Source organism: Perca flavescens, chromosome 17, assembly GCF_004354835.1.
Source record: "Perca flavescens isolate YP-PL-M2 chromosome 17, PFLA_1.0, whole genome shotgun sequence".
NCBI lineage: Eukaryota > Metazoa > Chordata > Actinopteri > Perciformes > Percidae > Perca > Perca flavescens.
Genome location: NC_041347.1, coordinates 12,390,392 through 12,411,878, shown reverse-complemented (window position 1 = coordinate 12,411,878; position 21,487 = coordinate 12,390,392). Strand labels below are relative to the sequence as shown.

The 21,487-nt window shown below is 43.2% G+C and overlaps 2 protein-coding genes and 2 non-coding genes across 4 annotated transcripts in view; all 4 read right to left on the bottom strand.

Annotated features, from left to right (window-relative positions):
• Positions 1 to 1,432: 1,432 nt before the first annotated feature.
• Positions 1,433 to 4,111, bottom strand: tomm20a (translocase of outer mitochondrial membrane 20). The gene is made up of 6 exons (XM_028603504.1): positions 3,781 to 4,111; positions 3,389 to 3,435; positions 3,214 to 3,295; positions 2,708 to 2,850; positions 2,309 to 2,379; positions 1,433 to 1,988 (listed from the first exon to the last, which is right to left on the bottom strand). Exons 1-5 carry the CDS (start codon positions 3,902 to 3,904, stop codon positions 2,335 to 2,337), a joined length of 441 nt encoding a protein of 146 aa, XP_028459305.1. The 5' UTR covers positions 3,905 to 4,111; the 3' UTR covers positions 1,433 to 1,988; positions 2,309 to 2,334.
• Positions 2,119 to 2,253, bottom strand: LOC114572664 (small nucleolar RNA SNORA14). The gene has a single exon (XR_003694796.1). It is a non-coding gene; the product is annotated as a small nucleolar RNA SNORA14 (small nucleolar RNA).
• Positions 2,511 to 2,645, bottom strand: LOC114572665 (small nucleolar RNA SNORA14). The gene has a single exon (XR_003694797.1). It is a non-coding gene; the product is annotated as a small nucleolar RNA SNORA14 (small nucleolar RNA).
• A 3,352-nt stretch (positions 4,112 to 7,463) lies between the features above and the next one.
• Positions 7,464 to 21,487, bottom strand: part of arid4b (AT-rich interaction domain 4B) — a 42,433-nt gene continuing 28,409 nt past the window's right edge. The window contains 16 exon segments of the mRNA XM_028602676.1: positions 7,464 to 10,336; positions 10,338 to 10,372; positions 10,897 to 11,043; positions 11,240 to 11,482; positions 11,624 to 11,734; positions 11,889 to 13,121; positions 13,255 to 13,462; positions 13,550 to 13,634; positions 14,624 to 14,806; positions 17,692 to 17,936; positions 18,068 to 18,266; positions 18,477 to 18,574; positions 18,682 to 18,776; positions 19,758 to 19,830; positions 19,933 to 20,081; positions 20,772 to 20,848. Coding sequence (XP_028458477.1) covers positions 10,220 to 10,336; positions 10,338 to 10,372; positions 10,897 to 11,043; positions 11,240 to 11,482; positions 11,624 to 11,734; positions 11,889 to 13,121; positions 13,255 to 13,462; positions 13,550 to 13,634; positions 14,624 to 14,806; positions 17,692 to 17,936; positions 18,068 to 18,266; positions 18,477 to 18,574; positions 18,682 to 18,776; positions 19,758 to 19,830; positions 19,933 to 20,081; positions 20,772 to 20,848 — 3,298 coding nt within the window. The 3' untranslated portion in view covers positions 7,464 to 10,219.

Sequence of the window (21,487 nt, the reverse complement as noted above, 5' to 3'; positions counted from 1 at the left end):
GTTGTCCTTCATTGAAACACCATAGCACACACTGCCTGGAGCAACAGTCCCCCCTACTGCACAGGAAGAGGGAGTTCCTTTTATTTCCCTTTTTCTTCCCCGGTCTGCTTCATCAGATATGATGAGCTGACTCATAATCCATTCACATACTCAAACAGAGCAGGGATGCAATTAAAAAACAAAATTACAGCAACAACATTGATTACATTTATTTTCTACTCAGGGTTGAGGACACAGAGCAGACTTTGTTTTAGATCAAAACAAAAGATTTGCTGCGTCATACTAAAATAAAAACAGTGTTTCACTTGGTTTACTTTATGATGGATTGCTTTCAGAGCAGGCAGTACTGGTCTGGTATCCTCCAGTGACCCCCTAAGCTCCGGCCAGTCTGCGGGGTCCACAGTACACAGCCAGCAGCTTAGTGTTTATTTGCAGGAGAAGCAGGCCAGTGGTGGATGTGTGCAGGGGTCTGAACCTGTTCCTACCCCCAGAAGCAGATCACAGCCTGACTTCCAACTGTTTTTTTTTTTTTTTTTCTCCTTTGCCTCCCCAAAGGACAGATTAACAAGTCATTTCTTCTGCACATGCACTCAGCGCCAGACGACTCTACAGACTTCAGACTTCACCGTTTCCATCAAATGGCAAAATAGCATGAGTGCTGAAGACTGCAGAGTGAGCACATGTTCATGGAAAATGGAACACCGTCCACCATTTACTCTTCACTCGACATTTCTGGGCTGCTGTTCAATTTTCATTCCTAATGTAGAAAAACTATTTTCCCCTGCTCTCGTTTCCTGGCAACCTCCTGGCCTGGGCTGCTCTGGCCAAAGCACTTAGAAAAACAGCTGCAGACAGGGATACAAATAATTACAGCTCTATTTGTCTTCCAAGAGACACTTTCAACCAGACCTACTCCCTTCCCCTACGAGCTGCTCCACTTTCACTCTCCTGCACACACAATAAAGCCATTCACAATAAAGACACTGGCTCAATGTTCTCACACAAGCTTATGTTTCACAATGCTGGTTGGAAACAGCAATACTGTACTCTTTAAGTTGGCAATTCAACTGTTCTGGAAGAGTCCATTTTATAACCTACATTGAGGATTCTTCAACATATTTAAGGTCAAGATTATTTTTTTTTTTTTCTTATATTTAACATACCCAGCTGTATGGACCGAGCAATATAGTCCCATGAGATTGCATTTCATCACCTTCCTCCAGGTTCATTAAAGTTTTTCTGTGGTATTTTTTGTTTTAAATCATAAGGGGGTTTTATCCTTGATTTCTGCAAGTAACACTATTTAGCAAAATGACTCAGCTTCCCAAAAAGATACAAACTGCCCACGCTCCAAATTTAAAAACTGTAAATGCTTTTTTTCCCTGTGCATTGCTACTGCCATCTACTGGAGAATGGAAACTCAGAAACTAAGTGTTTTTTCATATTTTATTGTAGGATTTTACAGACAAAAATATGTCCAGATATGAAAGACTGGAATATAAAAATAACATTTAACTGACATTGCAAAAACAATTTTGAAAACAATATTCCACAAACAAGTGTTGAGTTTAGTGTAGGCACTTACAAACACTTCACATGTATATCAACTGTGCAGCAATATGTAACAAATAGTTTACATACCTTTTGTTTTTTATTTAGTGCATAACACAGCAAAGCCCCCCAAAACATAGACCATAATTACCTTTGAGGGAAATTAATAAACAGATTGCTAGAAAACATGAGATCAAGTAGGAACAAGATTAGAAAGATGGAATGTGTTTGACATCTCAAGAAACGTATCCAAGGACGTTCTTTAACCTCAAGTGCCATGCTAGAGGGAGATCACTGTCACCTGAGCAGGCTCACAGCTGCAGTCAGACGTACTAAACAGTGCACAAATATCAGTGTCTGAAATAGTCAGACAATCTGAGTAATAGCAGATTTCACACATTCATTCTGCATCATCTTCTGTTAAAGAGAGCTGATCGCTGAAAAACAGGAAATTATCTTTTAGAGGTTATGACAAAGTGTACAGCACAAATTTAGAACAGCTAAGTTGTGTAAATCTTTCTTACATTACAAGGACAATTTACAACCAGTTGTTTTTAATGTTAACATTTCTGTCTTAGAGGTGAAATAGCCAAGAGCTACTGAAACATTGCGCTCAGCTTTGGATAATTCTAAGATTGATCTTGCACCCTTTCTTGTCCCAGAGACCACAAATAGCAAATGGGGGGTTTATTAAGGATGCTCTGCAACAACTACAAAAAAAACAGCAATTTTAATGGGGGATGCAGGAAATCCTCACCTAGCAGATTTTCATCTCACATAAATTCATTCGACGTCATCTTCTGATAAAGGGTTGGAGTTGATAATTCGCTGAAAACAGAAAATAATTTTTTTTAGAAGTTATGCTAAAAAGTGTATAGCACCTATTACAGAACAGCTAAACTTGTGTAAAACTCACATTACATAGACAATTAACAACCAGTTATTTGTAATGTTAGCATTTCTGTCTTAGAGGTGAAATAGCCAAGAAGTACTGACACATGGCTCTCAGCTTTGGATAATTCTAAGCTTGATCTTGCACCCTTTCTTGTCCCAGAGACCACAAATGGCAACCGGGGGGTTTATTAAAGATGCTCTGCAAAAAATAAATAAAAGTCACACTGAATTCTTAAATGGGGGGGATGCATGAAATCCTAACCTGGCTGATGGTGGGCAGTTTGGTGAGCAACATTTGGAAGACTGGAGGCGGCAGGGTCTGCTGGAGCACCTGAAGCAGCTGCTGAGGTTGACCACATACTGCAATCGCATTAGTTAGGTGGTCCACACCTTTCTCAAAGTCACCTGGAATTGGGTTTAAAAAAAAAAAAAAAAAAAAAAAAAAAAAAGATTAGAAAGCCAGAAATGAGAAAGTGGGTCAGCAATTTATGAAAAGAGGCGCAGGTTAGTAAAATATGGCTTAAATGTTTGGCAATAATTGAAAACTTTGTACAAATAAATTATAAAGTACTTCAGTAGAAGTGCTAAAGCACATAAAGACATAAGTGCAGCACAGGTGTTGTCCTTAATGATTTACCGGTGTAGCTATCATTTGCTAGTTAGTTACATTGCTCTCCAAGCTTTCTTTGATCTGTCTTGTACGTGTATCATGCACATACGCTCACATGTTTTATGTATGAATAAACAGTGAACAGACACGAGGCTCACCTTGTGACAGGAGTTCCTCTCCCAGCTGGATTTCCTCCAAAAAGAATTTCTGAACAGCTTCCGCGTCCTTCAAGTCAGGTAGCTTCAAAGTAAGAAAAAAAATATGTCAGAAATGCACATTTAGGCCCCACTACGACACAAAAATCTGAAATTGGAGTTTCCCCACGTGTCCTACCCTTGCCAGTCCAGACTTGTCACTAGAACGATTTTGCTTTCTTCTACCTGCGAGACAGAAGTGGCTTTAGACTGTGCTGGGTGTTTAGTTTACAGTTGTAACGTTACAAATTAGCTAACAAACACGTGTCTCTGGGATTAGCTACCGCATGTTTCCTCCACGAGTTATCTATAAATGGGACGTAACTGAGAAACACTAGCTAAATTAAGAGTAAATGTTAATACCTTCTACGCTGTGCGTAATTGGGGGGGAAATGAGAATAGCGCTATTATGAATACTTTCTTGATAAAGTGTCCTTGCGGCTTGTTTGCAACATGGAAGCTAACGTGCTATAAGTTGCCTGTTGAGCTAGCTGGCTAACTTCCTCTGCTCTCTCCAGCTCAAACACTTACGTTCACGTAGCTTTTCCTTGAAGCGGGGGTCACTCCGTCGCTTTCTGTCAAAATAAATACAGTATGCGACGAAAAGGGCTCCACACACCCCGACAACTACCGCGCTCGTCCGACCGCTCATCATATCTGAAAACTATTCAAAGCCACGCAACACACACACTAGCTGGCCAGCAGCTAGCACGCTGTACGGAAGTGCGTAAATCGTGACGCATCAATTAGTTCAATCAAAGCCGGTCGACGGAAAGCCGTTCCACTCCCTATCCAGCCCAAGGGGGTAAGCTTCGCTTCAGAACGCGAACCTCCGATGGCGCCATTTTGTTGCTACAAAGGTATCACTAGTGGTGGGCAGATCGAGGCTTCGTGAAACAATGAAACAGTTGAAGCAAAGGTGCCATATTGTGTCGAGGCTTTGAAACAATCCAACACCTGTCTCAACGATGACACCTAGTGGTCACTTGCAGGTGTTGATCTGAAACAACCTTGACAACGAGCCATTAAAAAATATATATATATATTTTTGTAATATGTGTGGCTTGTAGGCTCATCACTGTTTCACGGATACTATCATCAAAACTTTCCTATAAACTGTCCTGTGTTTCTACTGGTGTTGATGTTGATTATGATGGGCCTGATGTTGACATTTGTGGCTCTGAATGAAAATGAAAACAGAGCTTCCATTTTTATCTATCTATCTATCTATCTATGTGTCACTGTATGTATACTCTGTCTATCTCTAGCCTATCAGTCAATGTGTAAATGTAAGCCTAAATATAACTAAACAAATTGTCACTATATCACCAAAAATCCGCTATCTCAAAATCAAACTCCTGTCACAAAAACCAAGAGGTCAAGATGTATTGACTTCACTTTTATACAGATGTGCGATTGTATGGTTTGTTCCAGACCCTGTCAATCAAACGCTGATTCGGCGGACCATGCCACCTGTCGAAACACTTGTGAAACACTCCGAAGCTTCATTTAGCCGTAGTCACGTGACATGGGTGTTTTGAATCATGTTTCGGATCAGTGTTTAGAAACTCTGCGCTTCGGGATCTCGACAAAGCTTCGGAACGTCAGTTTCGCGTCAGCCATCCCTAGGTATCACCTCTTGTTAGCATTCCACTGACCGCCATTTTTTTTACGTCACTTGACTGCGAATAACTTTACATCTGAAGCGTTTAAAGACTCTGTTTGTCCATTGTTTAATTCTAAAGAAACACAACAATGTATAAAAGGCTCCATTACCTTGTACTTCACGTTATGGCTCCGTAGCAGACGTTTTTGTAAAAATACGCTAACGATTGTGTCAAAAAACAGAAAACAGCTACCAGAAGACTTCAGACACGTTGCTCAAGTCACATTTACGTTGTCTCTGTCAGTTGGAGGCTGCGCAGTAAAGGAAGAGATCACCGCCTTCACTGGTCTCCGCATATACTGTCTATGGGTCTCCGTCCAGAGCAACGGGGTCTATTGGTCCATTATATATATATATCAATGATCCTTGAGTGGTTTCTCTTTATATGATAATAGTTGGTTTTAACCTAATAAATTTAACCAAAGACAGGAAGAGAGGGGGAAAGAAAGGGTCTGTCTTTACCTATTGTTTACAGAGACAAAAGGTGGTGATTTGTGATAACCAGATCAGTCTGGACCTATTCTTTTCAGTCAAATAGTTTCATTCCTATTTTCATAACCTGGTTACAGCATACAATTTATTACTTAAAACATAAAACATACATGGTTATTAATATCAGCTCTGTTACAACTCAAATCACACAAATCTGCAGCGATGTGCTGCCAGGGGCCACCCGGTAAAGGTGTTGTAAGGAGGGGTTCTCGCCTCTGAGTGGGCTTATTTTTAATGCAGAATTCACATTCGGACACGGTCCGTGTTATCTCTGAACTGATGCGCGGCCACCAAACTGACATCCTGGCCCGAGCTCGACACCTTGTCAGTCCTTGGTGTCCCTCATGCAGCTGTTTCAGCACGTAAGACCTCAGTGCAGCCGGAATGACAAGTCTGTCCTGGTATAACACTAACCCATCCGCTTCTGAGAGTTGTGCCCTTGCAGAGTAATATCCATGCAGAGACGGGAACAGTGTTGCTCTCAGTGGCCTTCCTTTCCTGATAAAACCCATGACCGTTTGCAGCTCCATTGTCATGCTGCGCGGCTTCACGGATTTCATCAAGTTTTTGTGCTGACACTGGTGCGTTGGCCACTACTGACTCGACATATGCTTGTACCTCGTGGTCGGTACTCCCTTCGCCCATCTCCCGTAACGGGCTTCTGGAGAGGGCATCAGCGACGACCAGCTGTTTCCCAGGAACATGCTCGGCGACCACATGGAACCTCAAAAGGTACATAAGGAGTCTTTGGCACCTTGGAGGGGCTTTGTCTAAGTCGTATGTGTTTATAAGGGGCACCAGTGGTTTGTGGTCAGTTTGTAGACGGAAACTGTCCATGCCCTGCACATAACGTGCGAACCGTTCACATGCCCACACGCCCGCCAAACACTCTCTCTATCTGGGAGTATCTCTTCTCAGAGTCAGACAGCGTGCGAGAGCAGAATGCCACTGGCTTTAACTCGCCGCTCCTAAGCCATACTTGCATCTGCGCTTATCACAGTTTTCCGGTTGGCATCGTAATACGCCAGCGCAGGAGCTGACACAAGCATTGCTTTAACTTTGTTAAACCCCTGTTCTTGCACTTCGCCCCAAACCCACTCACTTTCTCTCCTGAGCATGCCAGAAATAGGATGCAGCCTCGTGGAGAGGTCTGGCAGGAACTTCCCGAAATAGTTAACAAGGCCAAGAACCTGACGGAGCTCCTCACGTTGGTGGGGCTTGGCATTTGCGTGATAGCTTTCACTTTGTTAGGGTCAGGTTTCATGCCCTCTGCACTAATGACATGTCCAAAGTACTGTATTTCCGACTTGCCAAAATGGCACTTGGCTTTACTGAACTTAAAGCCACTGTCTCTTATTGTCCTCAGAACAGCATTTAGGCGGGTGTCATGTTCCTCCCTGGTCCCTCCAAAAATCAGTATGTCGTCCATCACCACGACAACCCCCTCGTGACCCTTTAGCAGTGTAGTCATCTGTCTTTGGAAGATTTCTGGGGCCGAGGTTATCCCAAATGGCAGCCGCCGGAAACAGAATCTGCCTACAGGTGTTATGAACGTTGTCAATTTCTGGCTGCTAGTGTCCAGGGGAATCTGCCAAAATCCGCATGAAGCATCCAGAGTAGAAAACACCTTAGCTCCAGCCAGCTTCGGAGCAACATCTTCCAACGTTGGCAGGATGAATCTCTCCCGCTTAACTGCCTTGTTCAGTCGTTTGAGATCCACACACACACACCCGAACCTGGTCTTTGTTCCTCTTTTCCACAGGAACCATCGGGGCGCACCAATCAGTGGGCTCCGTGACCTCCTCTATTATGCCCGAGGCTAGCATGCGCTGCAGTTCCGTTTCGACTTTCGACAGAAGGGTTAGTTAGTAATAGTGTTGGGTAGTAGCATCATATTTTATAAGCTTGTCAGTCGTTTTTTTTTTTTTTTTTACTTAAGTAAAAAGTAAAATGTTAGACCACGAGAAATATTCAGGTGAAGTATCTGAAAATTGAACTTCAATATGGTACTTAAATGAATTGGTAAATTTTACTTTCCACAGCAAGAGACACTGAATACTTCACAAACTATGGCATTTATTTCAAACAGAGGCTTCTGCTTTGCTTACATTTTTACAATAAATTACACAATGACCATCATCAGATGAGCCTAATAAATACTATTGAGCATTTTTCAATAAGCTCTATTACTTTCTCTTAATCTATTATCCAGACTATTTTCCATATACAGGTTCATACAGCTGTAGCTTCAGGCCATGTACAGGTTGGAAAATAGTTCAGCCCCATGGTAAAACCACCATTCTTCCCTTACAAGCACAAGCTATAGAAAAAACAAAACAATACAAACTAAAGCAAAACATAAAATAAAAAAGCAAAGTATTGGAACTGATGAAAATAAGCAGAAAACAACATAAATGAACTAAAAAAAAATATGTTCCTACAAGAGAACAAGAATGAGGACAAAGGGGAGAACAAACATGCTGTAACCCTCAGTATTTACACTCAAACTACAGTTAAAACCATAAAACTGTCTGTACAGAAAGGTACACGTTATTAACAGTGCAAGATATTAAATAGCTTGACTCAAAACACGTCTCAATATACAAATGTATAACAAAAGCATACAATTACATACAAGTGCCAAACAAAATGTAACTTCAGGTTATCATACAGTAGGGGGTTTATACAAAGGAAACAGGAGATGTCTTCAGAAATGTATACACATACGTCACTTTATGATATAAATGCACATTTACAATATCTTTACCTTTGATCTGGTCATAGTACAGGAAACAGAACCAAATATGTTTTGGTAGGGATGAGTATGAGAGGAAGCTGGCATGTCATTTTTGATCATGAGTAAAATTAGTAAGATGCCCAAAGAGTATATGCGTTGCTTTATTTAATGAAGCAAAAATATACTTAATTACATAACTTCATGTTTGTTTAAATGACTGCAAAAAGTGGGATTCAGCTTCATTAATGTGTTCTGCAGTACTAAGTACATGCTGCAAATACTTCCTATGGCTGCCTTATATGGGTGATGGAAACATAATCAAATAAAGCAGATGGGCTTTTAAAAGGCGGATGATCTGGAGTAATGTGACCACTGGATTCACAACCTCCATCATTGCACATTTTATACTGCCAAACTAAATAGTTACACCCAAGCTGGATGAGTATTCAGTAGTAGATTACAGGCGATCCAGTATAGGAGTTCTGTTCACAGACTGTATAAAAGACGTGGACGTAGCCACCGGGTCTGAAAAGTTAAGCCACTGCGGAAGTTCCTTAAACCTGCATTCTTGAAGTCTATGAGAAAACGGCCCTACTTCTCACTTGATTTATTATTAATTATGGTCCCATTTACAGTAAAGTAGACATGTCTACCTTGTGATTGACTAGTCACTACCACGGCAACCTGTCAATCAGGGTAGAGGCTTAGCAATGCCTATAGATGGCATTTAAATAGGCATGAAATTGTTTTTTGGGCAGGTTTTCGTTTTAGAACTTTGACTCTGTTTTTGTTTTCAGTTCATGAAGGTGAAGTTTGTAACATTTTGGTCACCTAAAAGTCTTGTTCAGCATTCGGTTGGACTAAAAAGACACTAACGAGTCAGCTGTACATTTTTTCGTTAAGTACATTTTGTTATTCGCTAGCCAAAATTAGCATCCCAATTAATATCACAGTTAGCGTGGATTATAGCTAATTAGCTAGCGCTAGCGTTAGCCCACTTAATGGCACCAACTTGTCCAAATATGGTCACTTCTGGCTCCAAAAAAAAATCAAGATGGGGACGGCCAAAAAGTCAAATTCGAGGCTTCAAAACCGTAGTTCACAAACCAACGAGTGACGTCACGGTGGCTACGTCTACTTCTTGTATACAGTATATGGTTCTGCTTTTACAAATATACTTTTTAAATAGTACCATACGCTGATTAAAAACCATCATTATCTGTCAGACTCAGCCCTTCACTGCCTGCTCACTCATACAGCATTCTTCAGTCTTTTGTAAGGGACACATTATTCCAGCTGACCCTCTGATTTGAGAAGAGGATCTGGAAAAAAAAGTGCTGTCCTTTCTCAAAGTGCCCCATGGAAAAGAACAAAAAGGCACTACAGTAGCATTCCATTTTCATCCACTGAGGCTGTCAGTGGACCTATGATGGTCTGAAACCCTATCGATCCACACCTACATGACTCAATGCAAACGTGTACAGGACCGCATGCCTGTACGTGAGAAGAGCGTCGTCAACCACTTGAGGTTTAACCACATGAAGGCCTTTTTTTTAGTAAGGGTGGACAGAGAAACGTGGCAAAGTTACATTTCATATGCTCTTAATGCCAATGTGGCAGTGTTCCTCTGAATTCCCCACAATAACATAACAAGCACAGGCTGTGTACCGTGTTGAGCTATGAGGAAAGAGCACAAAGGGGTCTTCAATAGAAATCATCCCTCACCAATACAACTTTATCAAACAGAAACAATTATTGCTTGCAAAAACAATTCTTATAATTGTTCAATTAAGAAGAGCGCAAAAGACAATTTAGTATTTATTTTTTTTTTGACAAATTTGATCCCCCTACACAATCTTCATAAAAGTGCACTTAAGTGCAATTAGCTTGAAAGGAAACAGTTGTCAATAGAAAATAGTGCTTGTTTCTTGTTTTTTGTCTCTGGTCTGGTTTTTGTGCCCCAGTAGTTACAGTATGTAGGTTGACTTGTCTGTCCTGTTGGAAGGGAATGGGGGCGGTGACCCCGGGGTGCTGGTTAAGTGCTTAGTGCGGTGGCTTTTTGCTTATTCGTCCTGTCACCTGCACTCCACTGATACCCCAGAGTTCTGAGAAGAGGAGGATGAGGATGACACCGGCGGGTCAGCCAGAGTCAGCATGACTGCCGCAGTCAATGAGCTGGAGGACGGGGGAGGAGGAGGAGGAGGATGAAGATGAAGCAGCCACCGTGCCTGCAGAACAGAAAGGACATTTGGTTATGGTCAGTTTGGAGGCATGCATGGTTTAATGTTGCATTCAGATCTTTACACACAAACCTAAGAATGCATTTAATAATAAATACTAGCTGGTGCAACTAGAGCTGGGCGATATGGCAAAAATCTAATATCACGATATTGTCGACCAAATACCTCAATATCGATATTGTAGGGTTGACAATTGGTGCTTACAAAAAAAATATTTACACAATGAGATTTTTGATAAATAATCATCACTGTGTATATAATAACTAAGTGGGTAAAGGCAAATAATAGAAAAGCTAGAACAGTCCGGTAAGTTAAAAAAAATTACATCACTTTACTGTAATGCAGCCATTAAAACCAGCGACAGATAACACTTGTGTCATATTACAATATCCAAAATCTAGGACGATATCCAGTCTCATATCACGATATCGATATATCGATATATTGCCCAGCCCTAGGTGCAACCCAATCCTGGTTATAAGCAATGTTGACATCACAAATGGCTGACTCACTTTCCCGTTCCTTCTTCTTCATGCGTTTTCGTCGTCTGTCGATAGAGGCCACCTCAGACTTGAGGGTGAGGTAGTGGTTCCTGATGTCCTGCAACTTCTCCTGAAGAAACGAAATCCTCTCCAGACTGCTCATCTTTTCCAGGTCAGCTAATTATGCATTTTAGGGGTTAAAAAGGCATAGACATAAGAGAATAGAAGAAATAGAATGAGAAATAGTTGCTAAATTAAATAATCAGTTCACTCAAATCTTTTTTTTAATTACTATAGATACATTGATGAAACAATTTAATACTCTCAGTCATGACTTTACAAAAACAAAATGAAGGTAATGTGTGACACTTACACATCTGGAAGCTCCACTTGTACACACGAGGCGATCTTCCATGGTTGTCTCGTTGCTGGGTGTGGTCGGCGTCACCCTGCTTGTGGTACTTATGGCTCGAAGGGGGAGATCGTCCGTGACACTTGGGCGAAGTGGCAGCCTTCACGTTTGGTGCGTTGTTCTTAGAGGCAGTGGATTTGGCAGTGCCCTCAACAACAGACTGGTCTTCGCTGTCACTGCTGTTGGCTGGAGGAGAGAAGACGGCTGAGGTGAAAAGAAATGGGACAATGATCAAGCAAAATCTCATTCCCTTTCCTGCCTGAAATCTGTAATTTAATGTCAGGAAACAAGTCAATGTGAAATAGAAATTCCACAGCTTATAAAAGTACTGCTGGCTCTCCTTACCTGTTTTCCTATTCTTTTTGGGAGGCACACCGAGGCTCTTACGGCTTGGCTTGGGTTTCTTTGCGGCTCCACCAGTCTGTGATTCTTTTTGCCGCTTCTGACTCGCAGACACTACAAAGAAAATGCAAAAAGACGGTGAGGGAACAGACGGACTGTGAAATGAGTTGTCGGCGTGTATTTCTTTAGTATTCCATCTTAAAGAAAATTAACGAATTCGGTCAATGAAAAAGAAAAGGCTTCACAAGACTTGGGTAGATACCTGTACCTTTGGACTTCTGTTCACTCTCTTGTTGGCTGCTGCTGCTCAGCTCGAGGCTGCAGCTACTGCTGCTGTTGCAGGAGAGGCTGACGTCAAACACCTTTGAGGGGGAACCCGCCCTCTCATCCTGAGGGAGGTCTTGCAGCTCCCCACCCAGACTCTCCACTTCCACCGTGCTGCTGTCTGTCTCACTGCGCCCACCTGCCACTTCCTCCTGTATGGGCCCCGGGGGAAGAGCGTCAGAAACCGGCTCTGAAGGCAAAGCGGGGGGTACGGACGGTGGTGGGGAGCAAGGCTGCGCGGGACCAGAATCTTCAACAGCGCTGCCTCCTCCTGAGGGCGACTCGGGCGTTGTCGGTGGTGTGTTGAGTACAGAGTTACTGCCGCTGCTCGGAAACTCCTGTAGTTTGTCGTTTTCCATCTGCTCCTCTGAGGCCTCGTCCTCGGGTCCAGCATCCTGTTCGACGCTCGGCTCCTCCAGACACGGGGGTACAGGCGGAGGAGGAGAATTGGCGGCCTCGGTGTCCGAGTCAGAGAACAACTCTTTGAGAGTCTTCTTCGGCCACTGGGCCTGGATGCTGGACCACACATCCTTTTGGCCTTTAGAGCGTACAGCTGGCCTTTCCTCTGCGTTTCCAGACATTTTGGCCCTCTTTTCAGGAATCTCCCAGAACCCAGCTTGTCTGCCACCTTTGGTCTTCTCCCTCATCCCGTTGTACTTCTTGGAAGGGGAACCTTTGGTTTTTGGCCGGCTTCGCTCGCTTTCCTCAGCCTGGGATTCGGCCAGCGCCGCGCCCTCATCATCTGAACTGCTGCTGGACGAGGCTCCCTTCTCCTCCCCGGGACCAGCCGCTCTCTCTTCCAGCTTCCTGGGAGAGCCTACTGGCAACCAGTCGGCACTCCTGGTGCTCCGGGTCTTTGCTTTGGATTGGCCTTTCGGGGTCCTCTCAGCTGCACTGTCAGATTTCCTCTTCCTGTTGCTCCCCTCTCCCTCCAACTCCGGTTGGCTTCTGCGCTTCCCAACATCGCCACTCTCTGCACTGACTAAATCCTGGTTCTTTCCGGTGACTGGAGAAGGTTTGGATGCTTCAGGAGGGGTCCCGCTCTCCCAGCACTCTGATGTTTGCGGGGGCTCTGGTGGGGCCTTTCTGGGGCTGCCTCTGCAACCTGGGCGATCCTCCTCATTATGCTCTCCCTCCTCATCCTCATGCTCACTTTCGTCTGTGGACAGCTCAGAGGCTGAGGCAAACGAGAGAGAACTTCTGTTAGTTTCGGCAGGATATCACCAGGCATAAATAAACCACTTCAGAGTGACACAGGCCTAAGCTGCTGTAAGTGTGCATGAGGACTACAGCCTAATGAGTGTTGCTACCTTGCAGGCCATTGAGGATAGAAGTAATTTCTATAGACTTGACTGGAGACTGCTGAGTCCCTTTGTCCTCACCCTCGTCCATCTTGGAAAAGACATCCTGACTCAGGCCACATTTGGAGCGTGGGAGGCGGCTAGCGTTGGGCGAAGGGCCGAGGACTTCTCTGTCATTGAGCCTCTCCAACCTGTCTCGCTCCCTCTCAGCTTTGTTCTGTTCAGGATTTAACACAGTCAGTGATTTAAGTCATGACATCAAACCAGGTTTAAGTTGAAAAGTTGCCACATTCCAGACTCGTACCTTTATCTTTTTGCGGTGCTTTATTTTTGGTACATTCTTATTGGCGGGGCGCACAATCTTGTCTGCTTTGATCCATTCATCATATCTAAAAATCAAGTACAAAGACAGGAGACAATTTCATCATTCAGATCTTTGAGAGGAGCAAAGAAATATCCTCTCACACCACCCACCACACAGACACCTCTACTGCATGACCCCAACATGTTGCTGTGACACAATAAGCCTCAACAGCAAAAAGAAGAAATCCCATAGTGTAATGTGGAGAAAGACAAACCTTTACGATGAAGAAAGAAACAATGTTAACACCGACCACCACAGAAATCATATTCAACAAAGTTCCAACAGTACCAAGGGTGCAACTTGGGTCGTATGAGAAAAATGAAAAAGTTTCACGACATCGCACACGACAGACACAATGCAGAGAACATCCCACTGTCTTTTATAGAGTGCTAGAGGACCACACAACAACATTGAGACAATGAAATGCTAATTGCACTAGTTAACCTCGGTGTCATTGGTACCCTAACACTCTACTTAACACTGCATTAACCCTGACCCGCTGGGGAGGGGGGGGAGAGGGTTGAGAGGTAGAGGTGAGTGTAGCAGCACTTTGGTTGGCCTTTCAGAGATCCAAGGGGTAGCTCACATCTAAATTTCATCTTATAGGATCTAAAAACTGTTTCACCAAAACCACTGGTTGACTATTTCCAGAGTAAAATTGATTCAAATTCAGCCTGTCTGTGGATTGAGTTGAGAGACAGACAGCTGGGGGACAGACAGACAGGGGATTCAGTCAAAACTGAGTGAGGGAAGCTGAGGAATGATCCACATCAACCCAATACTCAATTCTGTTTCTGCCACTAGATGGCCCAGTGTTCTCCATAATCAGAGCACTGACCATGGGACTGGATCAGATGAAAGCAGAATTGTGAGGAAGGGATGCATCTGTTACTGCTGAGGGGATACCCATGTAGCGGTGATCCCTTGAAAGTTAAGAGATGTCTCTTTTAAATATTGTTTTTTTTTTTAGGTGAATATAGACGTTAGGTGATTTCTCCCCAGGTCCTGTCTTACCTGATGTTCCAGCCACAGTAGTGCACCAGGTAGAGCACCTCTCCCCCCTCCACGTCTGCCTCTTTCACAGTGGCCTCGTACGTCTTCAGATTGCGGCCTCGCCCATACCTCACCTGCACCTTCATCCCCGGGGGGTAACACTCAAACTCCTCCCCTTCCTCCCCCTCCTGACTGCTGTCATCCCTGCAAGAAAAACAGTTCAGCACTTCCTGGCCCTAGGCTGCCCCATTGAGCACAACAGAACCCCACCCACAGCCACCCACCCAACTCACTACCTGCTGCTAGGAAGCCTGTTTTCTAATTAACTTGCTCCACCCTTGCCTTCCCTGTCCCATTACAACCTTAGGCCCTTTTCCTTTAAAGAAACCTAAACTTCCCATTTCTGTCCTGCTTTAACTCTAGTCCAGTGTAACCTACAGCAAGCTGGAGTATAAAACAACTGTTCATTTACAGTAAGCCAGTCAAAGAACAGTACATGAAGTGTACAGTAAATAAAACATTCTTTCATGGCAAAAATCAATCATCTTGCATGGGAAATGACGCTACTGTTAGGCTATCTAACCCTCTATTCACACACAACGACATACTTGGGATTCTCACTCACACACACACGCTGTAAGAAACAAAGCATCCACAAGGAGGAGCTAGTGGGAAACAGTCAGGAGATGTCGAAGCTGGAGGGTAAACGGGCGGTGCAGGAATGCCAGTAAGTGGTTTAGGCGCGCGGGGAGGGGGGGGGGGCACAGGGGCAGGTTAGCACGGCAAAGCACGACTTGGCAGGCAGCACAGCGACTTAAAGCGAGACTACAGCGCTAAGAGGAAGCACGGCTACCAGATCCAATTTGGTCTGTTGCCACAAAGAACAGCTACAACACAGTACTCCACACGATCCCTCTCATACCTAACTGCTCAGAGCATGTGCCTTCTGCTGGCAGCTCATTTTCAACACAGCACAATGAAGAAAATGCAATTCTTTGTGCGGCAGTCCAAGTGTGACAACTAAAGAAGCCGATAACCACCCTAAGACTGGGGACACACTAGACTTCAAAATGCCAACTGATTTTATAAACACACTGCACATAAATCAATTCCCCAGGCCTTTTGCACCCTCAGTGTTAAATATGGTCACGAAACACAAACAAGCATAGGAAGGGTATCAAACACTGATATATAATAATACATTTAGAGCTGCAACAATTAGTCGAATAATTCGTTAGTCAAGCCACAGAAAATGATTTGCAAGTATTTTAATGATTGGTTTATCGTATTTTTTAAAGAAACAAAAGCCGAACATTTGTTGGTTCCAGGTTTTCAAATGTAAAGATTTGGTCTTACATTATAGTTAATTGAATATTTTGGGGGTTGGACTGTTGAGTGGGCAAAAAAAGACATTTGATGATGTCACCTTCGGCTCTAGGAGCATGTGATGGGCATTTTTTGCTGTTTTCTAATATTTTATAGACCAAATGATTAATTTAAAAAAAACTGCCAGCAATAATGAAAATCATCATAGTTGCAGCCCTAAACAAATTATCCATAAGCATCACTTGCATCAGGACTTGTAATTATGCACTGAAAGATTCAAAAAGAAAGGTCGGAGAGGCAGTGCAAATGGGCAGTGCACTTTTAAATAAAGCAGTTGATTAGGCTAAGAAAAAGGTAAATAGGACTTAAGCAGTTACATAACAATCACTGTCGAACAAGAGTTTCCTTCTATATAATTAATTGCTCTCATTAATATAAATTAAAACAGTCCATGCTGCTAGAATGAAAATGTGACACACACACACGCACACGCACTGCAGGTCCAGAGTACAGGCTGTAAACACTGAACAGGTCTGATATCATCAGGAAAAATCTGATCAGCCTGCAGGTTGTCTGCTGTGTGAATCTGTAAACCCTCACACTACCACATAATCTGCGAGGACCACTGATCCTGACAACGCCAAAGGATCAGGGAACCTGTCAGAAAGTCCACATTTGATGGTAATCGGCAGGATCATACTGTTGTGAGCCCAAGGCCTAAAAACTACAGAGAGGGGGATACAGGGAGCAACAGCGTATGATAAGAACATCCTAAAGTTAGTGAATTGTGCAATCTCTTCAACCAGACAGAAAAAAACACTGTTGTTAAAGTCTTTTCTAGTCCGTCCACAGGAGCCCAATAACCTTAACAAGTGTCAAGGATGGGTGAACAGAAAAGGGTCTGAAATAGGCAGAGAGCACTGATCTGGATGCTCTGCACAGGAAACGATAGCCTACTGAGACCAAACAATACAACTTCCCAGAACTATTTTTTTCAACACTGAAAAGGTTACTGCCATCTTGCGTCTAGTGTGCTAATGCATCAGTGACAACACTCACATACATGGAACATTTAATAAAGCTGAACATCGAAAAGCCAAAAAATGAGAGAAGAGAAAGAGACAAAGAGAGTGTGAGAGAGAGAGAGATCAGGAAAGGACAGAAATCAAGAAGAGCACAGCCATGTTGTGTGCATTGAGTGAGAGAGGCTGGCCACTGTCAAACAATCCCCGCCAGAGAGAGAGAAAGAGAGAGAGAGTAAAAAGAGAGTGAGAATGAGAGCACAGCATGACATGCCAGGTGAAAGGTAGCAGTCAGGCTTTGGTGCTCTAAGATGTCTCTGCCAGCTGATGCCGACCAAGCCACAAGAAATAATAATAGCACAGAGGGCAGTGGGTAAGAGCTTAGTTAGAGACACAAAGAGAGAGAGAGAGAGAGAGAGAGAGAGAGAGAGAGAGAGAGAGAGAGCGCTGTTCTCTCTCGGTTCTCTCTCTGGTTAGCAGGTAGAGGTGGATTGTGGGTATACTGGGTATTAGTGTCATCAGAGGTTGCTGCTCCTCATCTGCTAATGGTCTTTTAGATTTTTACTGCCACCAAGGAAAGTGAATGCCTCAGGTTCTTTAGTCTGGCGAAACGTTTAGGTGTTGAAAGTCAGATTGAGTACTAACACAGTTTCACCATGCAGGAGCTCTGCATGGAGCTTGTGTTTGTGCCATGTTTTTTTTACCACCCTGGTGGAGGGACCATCCTTTCAGACCACCTACCCAGAGTTGTCTTTGCTCTCCTCCTCCTCCTCCTCCTCCTCCTCCTCCTCCTCCTCCTCGCGCTCCTCCTTCATGTTCTCCGCTCCGAGGTGAGCCGTAGATGAGCCCTCGTCTGCGTCTCCCTTAAGGGGACCATCTTCCACGTCGTCGTTGTCATCATCGTCGTCGTCATTTCCACTGTCCTTTCCCTCTGTTTTTGATGGATCGGGTTCCATTTTGTTCCGGATCAAATCAGGCTTCTCATCCTGTGAGAGAAGGATTCTTTCATTATAATAAGAAATGAATCTAATGTAAAGGGTGCTGTTTTCTAAATATCAAACATAAGAAAAAAAGGACAAAGATTTATATCAATCATAGTATTTAGGAGAATGCCTACCTTGCAGACTATAGACTGTGCTCCACAAGGTTCTCCATCAACCTGGGCTTTCTGCTCTTCTGAGCTGGAGGCGGTGGGAGGGGTTCCTCCAGCCTCCCCCTCTGACTTGACCTCCCCCTTGGGAGCCTGCTTCAAAGGGAGGTCCATCCTGAAGGTGATGGCGGTGGAGGTGCAGTATTCCTCAAATCCATACAAGTACCTGGGTGATAAAACATTCAAACATTCAATCTTGCAAAGATAAAAGCTTAATTTATTCTTAAGGAATTTGCTAAAAAAAAAAAAAAAAAAAAAAAAAAAAAAAAAAGAGGCTGTAAAAGTAGTACAAGAGACATGGACATTAAAAGAGTAAAAACAGAAACAAAAGCTGCATCTGCCAAACAGCAGCTGTGGAGGCAGCGACTGTACGTACTTGCGGTAAGCACATTTGACATTGTAGCCGGCGGCTGAGTTGAGCACAGGGATTCCCAGATCCTGATAAACTTGCTTCCAAACAGAGCCGCTCTCAATCTGCTCAAACACGGTTAACAGAGGGAGACAGATCCAGAGTCAGTCACCATCAAGCGAGACAGAAGTTATGCTACACTGCGGGTAACCGCTGTCAAAGTGGCACTCACGTTGTCAAAGCCTCCCAGTTTGTGCACCAGCCTGTAGAGCTTGAACAGGTTCAGGTTCCTGTAGCCCAGAACAGGCCGTTTATTGATGGGAGTTCCTGAGGAGGAGAAACATTGTCATGGGTTGAGATGGTGGACACAAAGATACAGTTTAAGTTAGAAATATGCTAAAACCGGCTTATTAAACTGAGTCTGCATTAAATTGCCTGCTTTTTTTTTTAAAGTGAACTGGAATTGGTTTTCAGCAGTGTTGGAGGAAGTATTCAGATCCTTTACTTAAGGAAAAGTAGCAATACGGCAACAAATACAAATTCTACCATTCCAAGTAAAAGTCCTGCATTGAAAATGCCACTTAAGTAACAGCATTATTAGAATAATGTGTTAAAAGTAAAAGTATCCATAATGCAGAAAAATGTGAGTATTATGCTATTCTACTTGGTACAGGTGGAGCTAATTGTAACCCTTTTATATACTTTTGAGTTGTTCAATCAACACTTTAATACAAGTACATCATACTTTATAAGCGGATCATATGTTTTTTGTGTAAAATCTTAATCTGATACATAACTAAAGCTGTCAAATAAATGTAGTAAAGTCAATATTGCCCTATTTAATTGTGGAGTAGAAGTATAAAGCAGCATGAAAACACTCAGGTAAAGTACCTCAAATTTGTAGTCAAGTACAGTACTTGCACTTAGTAACATTCCATCCCTCAGAGATATTTCTTGTTGTAAAACGATAATCAAAGTTATGGAGCTACACATGAACCATTTTAGACTGTAAACCAGAACATTTCTTTAGGGGCAGCCTTAAAAGCAGCTAATGAGATATGAGTACAGGGGGCAGAAAAAGAGAGAGTGAAACTAAACGCGGGATTGGAAGAGTGAGATAGATAAGGCATAAATAACACTATTACAGTATTTTATACCTTTTTGTGTGCCTAATTTTTAACTGTCCCCTGACCAAAAGGGTGACGAATAGGTCACATCCGTTACTAAATTATAAAGCTGCACCTGGAACCTTCAAAATAAAATGTTTGTTGTAAAGAAACCATGTAAACATCTGCACTCTTGGCTCACCTCTGTCCTCCATGAACTTGTAGAGCTGCTGCAGAAAGTTCTCCCGCTCCTCTGGGAACGGCTCCACTTCCTCCTGCAGACAGGAAACAACAAGAGTTTGAGGCCGTTGTTTTTTTTTTTTTTTATTATTTGGGAGGTTGTGGGGATAAGAGCATGTGCAGGGTTCTGCCGCTACCTCCTCTTCTTCGCCGCTGGCATCTTCTTCCTGCCCTTCCTCTTCATCCTCCTCCTCATCCTCGCTGCTAGAACTTTCTTCTTTCACTTCTGTCTTCCAGGTGCTGGGCACGACAAACTGCTGCAGGAACTCCAAAGCGGCGTCCAATGCTGTCAAACACACACATGCAGCTATATTACATATCAACCACATCCAATAAGCGTTGCCTATCATTCCCTTCTGCATGCAAAACTCAAGCCAAGTCATTCTGCAGAGTTAGAAGAAGTTGCATGCTATATAACACAAAGATAAGACATGAACAGAGAAGAACATGAAAAAAAAAGCAGCCATGGAAGAAAGCAGCATGAACATCTGTCAGGAGTATTTGCAGAGACGCAGAGCAGCAGAGGCATTCAGCCACAATGTCACAGGTGGGTTTAAGTAGCATCTAACCACCTTAGCAGATGCTTGTGTTACGCGTTTGTAATGCAGAAAATATCACAGTTGTGAGTCAAGCACCTGTGAATACCAAGACTGGGATAATACAAAGTGGTTTCCTAAATGGAATTATAAAAAGAGTGAGAGCTCTGCAGCAGAAAAATGGAGGCGCTATATAAAAAGCCTGGTGAGGACTTCAAATAAAAATAGACTCGACAGTGGCAGGAGCTCTCAGCCGCTGCATTCCCCAGAACAAAAACAAAACTTCTCTTTCCTCAGTCGGTCTCGCTGCAACTCACTGTGAGCGTTTGTCTGCCAAAAAGCGTCAACACACAGACTAGGCCACGGATGTCAAGGACTAGGTTTGTTCTATGCACCACTTCTGTAAAGTTTTACTTCTTAAAGCTTCAGTTTTCACTCACCTGGTTTGAGCCCTGCGTCCGCTTTTGGAGGACAGTCGCTATTCATCTCGCGGACGTCCTTCCGCAGCACCGTGTTACTGCAAAACACAGCAACTCTGATTAATATGTGAACAGAAGTGACGTACAGTACTGAGGGTTACTACATCAAGGTTCAGCTCTACGGTGTTAGACGTGGCAAGCAGATTTTTGTTTTCCCAAAACAAATGTAGGACTATGAAAAGAAAAAAAAAAAAAAAAAAAAGTCTTGTTAATTAAAACACTGGCAGGGGGGAGTTTTTAATCTTACAGTAACAATACCAACCTCAAAACCTGAGCAGCCGTGACTGCATTCACAGCCTACTTTCTTACAACATCCCTATAACAGCTGGGCAAAGTGTTGGTAATTTGGCAGATAGATGGATCAGTGGAGCTTGTAAGCTGAAACCAGTCAGAGGCTTGGAAAGTGTGCCAGAGAGACGATTTGCTGTGGTATCTGTAGGCAGCGGAGCTGTTCCAATGATTAGATGTGTCATGGAGTGAATCAAAAAAGTATACTGCAACAGAGCTCATAGAAAACAGACACCTTGGTTTATTGTCATTTACTATAGATATTTTCTTAAAAAAAAAGAAATTGTATTGAGTACGTTGTTAGAATGGCACTAGTTTGGTGGCCGGGTTAGCTCAGTTGGTAGAGCAGGCGTACATATGTAGAGGGTTTATTCCTCGACGCAGCAGCC